Source organism: Scomber japonicus, chromosome 15, assembly GCF_027409825.1.
Source record: "Scomber japonicus isolate fScoJap1 chromosome 15, fScoJap1.pri, whole genome shotgun sequence".
NCBI lineage: Eukaryota > Metazoa > Chordata > Actinopteri > Scombriformes > Scombridae > Scomber > Scomber japonicus.
The window spans coordinates 22090534-22095325 of record NC_070592.1 but is presented as its reverse complement, the minus strand read 5'-3'; the positions used below and the strand labels follow the sequence as shown (position 1 = coordinate 22095325).

Genomic DNA, 4792 nt, shown 5'->3' with positions numbered 1-4792 from the left:
GTCGTTAAATGTGTCAACAACCAGTCATGCAAATTGAGCAGAAGTATAAATGAGTGAGATGCAACAGATGCAGAAACATCTCTTCGATTGCAGCTGTTTGAAGAATCTCAAGTAGCTTCAAAATTGAGAAGATGGGAACACTTTTCATCTTGGTGGGTCTGATCTACCTCTGTGGTCTCTCCTTTACTCAAGGTAATACATATACTGTTTTACATACTTATCACTTACTCATTGGATTCAATCTGTGTGAGTTTATATCTACATGTAAGTGTGTGTATTTCCTCAGAATGCAACCGGGGGCTTCTAAAGGACACTGATTTCCCAGGAAATGGCATAAAACTTCTCCGCTCACCTGATGCTAACCATTGTCAGCTGCTGTGCACCCAACACCGCTCTTGTGATTTCTTTTCCTTCATTGGACTTGAGTGGAAGACAGGAAAAGGGTATAAAACAAGCCAAAGACACTGAACTATACATTTATTAAAGTTAAAATTGAAATTGAAACTTGTCAAAGTTGAACCACAAAATCATATTTATCACAAAGAATGTGTTTTAGGCTTTTTTTTTAAAAAAACAGCTGTACTTGCTTTTATAGTATTATTTTTGAAGACTTTGGCTCTATTTTGTGTTTCAGTGTGACATTCTCTTAGAGCAAAATGCTGCACTCCTAATTTGGGCAAAATGAGAGCATCAGATCAGCAGGTCTATCAGAACAATTCACTGGATCAGTTGGGGTTCAGTGGCTCCACTGGTGCCTCCAGATATGCCATCATACTGACATGCTCAGGCCTTTTCTGCCCTTTATATTAATTTGATTAGAATCACAACTTATTAATGTCTCACCACAGCTACCTTGAAGCCTTTTCTTCTCGCATTTACTGGATTTTCTCAGTTGCTCACAGCTTCTCTCTCCACCAGGTACTACCACTGCTACCTCAAATCCACTCCCTCGAAACAGCCCAAAGTTCATCGTCCAAAGAAGGGTTTCACCTCTGGTTTTTCTCTCAAGCCCTGTCTCCCATGCCAAAGTAGGCACACAACCATTTAACATTAAAACATTATTAAAATCACCAGTTAATTACTAATGTGTAGTGAAACTGTCCTTATCTCTTTCTGTCTGTTTGTTGCCATCTGTCTGACAGGACCTTGTCTGCCTCATGTGTACGACAACGTGAACTTTCCAAGTTCTGACTATCGAACATTGTTCACACCGGACTATCAGGAGTGTCAGAGAGTCTGCACACATGACCCTGGCTGTCGGTTCTTTTCTTTTTATAAGCCCGGGTAAAGATTTTATGATACAATCATTCTGCTAGTCCAAGGAATCAATCTCGCAACTTTGTTCTCAGTGTTCAGTGGTACTTACCCACTGAGGTTTAATTCAGCCAGTGAAAAGGCAGAGTTGAGCCATTGACATACAGTTGATGGCATTCTGTAATGTTATTTCTCCATCTGTGTTTAGCTATAAGTGCTGGTTGAAAACCAACTGGGCAGTACCAACGATTCCCCAGATAAAAGCAACACCTGGTCTAATATCTGGATTCTCACACGGGATTCAAACATCTGAATACTTTGAACCAGGTAATTGTCAACATTACTTGCAAAGGTCTTTAGAACATCTTGCACTATGATGTATTCACTTTCTCATTGTGCTGCTTGTTATATACAGCATGTCAAGGCAAACTCTTTCCAAGGACTAACATCCCAGGACATGACATTGTGGTACTGCCTGCTGCCTCTCCTGAACACTGTCAGACACTGTGCACGGCTCATCCACTCTGCACCTACTTCACTTATATCAGGTAGGTTGTGTTTTTGACTATGTGTGTAGTCTGTAGTGAGTTTTGATTAGGGTAGTTATACATATTTGATACATGTTGGAAGTGAGCCTATATTTTCTGAATTGACAGAAAATAACAAAGTTGAGCCTTTAATAATTGATGTTGAATCAATAAGTACTTTTTACAGCATGATGTTAACAGGTACAACTAACAATATGGACTTAGCTCTCTCAGATATTTTATAAAGTTTATTCTCCTAATTCTTAAGATAATACTATAGATAAATTCAACAAATTAGAGGAAAATAAACATTTCTTGATCTTGCAAGTGGGCTGACAGTAATTATCCAGTGTTGCCAGTTGTGCTACTTTTTATTAGGTACGTAAAAAATAGCATTCATAATTAATTTAATAGTAATTAATAATAGTTAATTTGCAATACCTGATAGCCAATAGATGGGCCTTCAATATACATACAATTCAACAAAAATATACACACATTACAGCACTAAACAAAAACAAATTTGGATCACCCTAGTAGCCGAATGGATACTACCCCATGCCACATAACCAAAATGTTCCTGGTTCAGTACCAGCCAAAGACCCTTCTTGCATGTCATTTCCATCTCTCTCCCCCTTGTTTCGTGTTTGCCTCTTCACTGCCCTCCATCCAAGGTAAAAGTGCCCCCAAAAATGATAAAAAACCCACACAACACAAAACCAACTTAAAAACAATGAAAGTATTATAAAATGAGAAGCACTTTATGATTTATGACTAAATGACGGATCCCTATTTAAAAACTGTTTCAGTTTGGGTTTACAATCATTTTAGTCACAGGGTTTTCCTGTTCAGCTGAAGCAGAGGGATCATAAAGAGACATTTGCAATACCTGTCCATAGATGGGTTTTCCTGTTCAGCTGCAACAGAAGGATCACAACAAAAAGAGAGACCTTGGCACCAAAAATACAGTAATTTTGTAAGATATTGACTTGATTTGACTTATTTCACGGCTGAAAGTAAAATATATTTTTGGTGTGGATGTATTTTTGACTGCCCAGCTGTGTGTTTTTTTCACTTACATTAAAAGTGAACATTTATATCTGCATTTACTCAAGTTTTCATTCATAATGCCTCCAGTCGTTTCTTCAAATGTTACGTGAAGAAAAATACAGTTGCAATGAAATGGCACACCACTGAAGGACACATATCTGGGCTACCAGCACGCTTCTGTCAGCTGGATAACAGTATGTACCACCAATCAAATTTGTTACATCAAGAACATTTTAAATCATTCAACAAATATGAATGTGTACCCATGTATCTGATAGGTTCATTGCTAATGGGGAGTTTCCATCGTTCAGCCAGCTAAATTGAACTGTATTCCTCTCTGCTAACAGGCTGGATTAAGAAGACCTATGCAGGAGTAGATTTTTATAGTGGCGACATTCGCCATCTTCTGACAAATGACGCTGGGTCATGCCAGAGAGCTTGCACTGCAGATCCTAACTGCCAGTTCTACACCTACGTCACCAACAGATACTCTAACATTGCTATCAGGTACAGTATACCATATGGATATATGTAAACATGCACACAGACTCAAATTGTCACTGATTATGTTGTTGCTGATGATTTTTTTATTCAAGGCGCCGCTGCCATCTGAAGCGTTCCATCATCATGCCAGCCCCTCCAAGAGTTAACAAAGACAAAAATCTTGTGTCTGGCTTCTCCCTGAGAAACTGCCAATAAAATGTGTTGGAATTCAATCACTTCAACAAACATAAACATATAATCAATATATAATCAATGTACTTCATGTACGATGTAATCCAATAAATATTTCAGCAGCATACACATTTTGAAAGCTCTTCTCACTAAATTCATAACACAGCCCCTCTCATACCTGCCCACCAGCAAGTCCCCAAGGGATTCATATTCACACGCTTCAGTGGAGATATTTTTCTTCCATACTGTGTAATATGTAGTCATTCATTACATTGCAGCTGGTTGAATGGTTTATATAATTTGTGAGATAATATTAAAACAATTTTTTATGATAAGTCATACTATTTGAAATCAAAAGAAACCATTACAGTTCAAAACACAAATAATCCAACAAAACATTCAACCTAAGTATGAAGCAATCTGTTAAGGAGTTAGCAAGAAACTGAGAAAACAGTGATTTCATGATTGTCGAAATCTCCTCTCCTTCGTCTCTTCTTCTCCCTCATACCATATAATGGTATTGGTAATGGTATGATTTTTTGGTAAATATACTTCAAAAACACAGAGTAAGTAAATACAGTATGTCAACCGAAGCTAAACTAAAGAGAAGACAGTCCTTCAGTTTAGCTTAATTCACTTACATTAAATGGTACCAGGTCATATCAACCAACACCAGTCCATGTACCCTTCATGGACTGTATTTTGTTTGCAGCAAAACAAAACAGTGAAAAGATTAAAACAATAATATATTTAAATATGTTGTGTTGGTTTAATTGAAATCCTCTTTCACATTATTCGAATTAAACCTTTAGTTTTTAATTTTATATCTGTACAAAGGTTCATATGGCCCAATATTTAATTTTTATGGATGCATTTTAGTAAATTAATCATATTTCTGGTGTGTGATATTACATGGCTGCTCTATCTGTAGGTTCTTGAACATGCAGTACAAATATTTAGATAGAGGATGTAGAAGTGCAGATTGACCAAGAGAGGGAGCTCTCACACTGATAAAACATGGTAGCGGCAGTAAGGTCAGCTGAACCAGATACAACATAACAGGATATTGGCAACAGTTAAAACACCAGCATATAAAAGGGACAGTGGAGTCCTGATATTTCTATGAGTGGTGACTCCAAGAATGATATTATACATGGAATAATAAATCACTTATTCAAGCTCCACAAAGTAATTTTAATCAAAAAAGAGTAAAACAAGAGATGTATATATCAGCAGCATTCAGTGCTTATATACAAATACATCACTGTTAAATGAATTAACATACA

The 4792-nt window shown here is 37.0% G+C and overlaps 1 protein-coding gene across 1 annotated transcript; it reads left to right on the top strand.

Annotated features, from left to right (window-relative positions):
* The first annotated feature begins 681 nt into the window (after positions 1-681).
* Positions 682-3530, top strand: LOC128373939 (coagulation factor XI-like). The gene is made up of 8 exons (XM_053334141.1): positions 682-734; positions 919-1028; positions 1143-1284; positions 1463-1581; positions 1670-1802; positions 2919-3025; positions 3179-3338; positions 3428-3530. The coding sequence occupies exons 1-8, from the start codon at positions 682-684 to the stop codon at positions 3528-3530; spliced, it is 927 nt and encodes a 308-aa protein (XP_053190116.1).
* The last annotated feature ends 1262 nt before the right edge of the window (positions 3531-4792 follow it).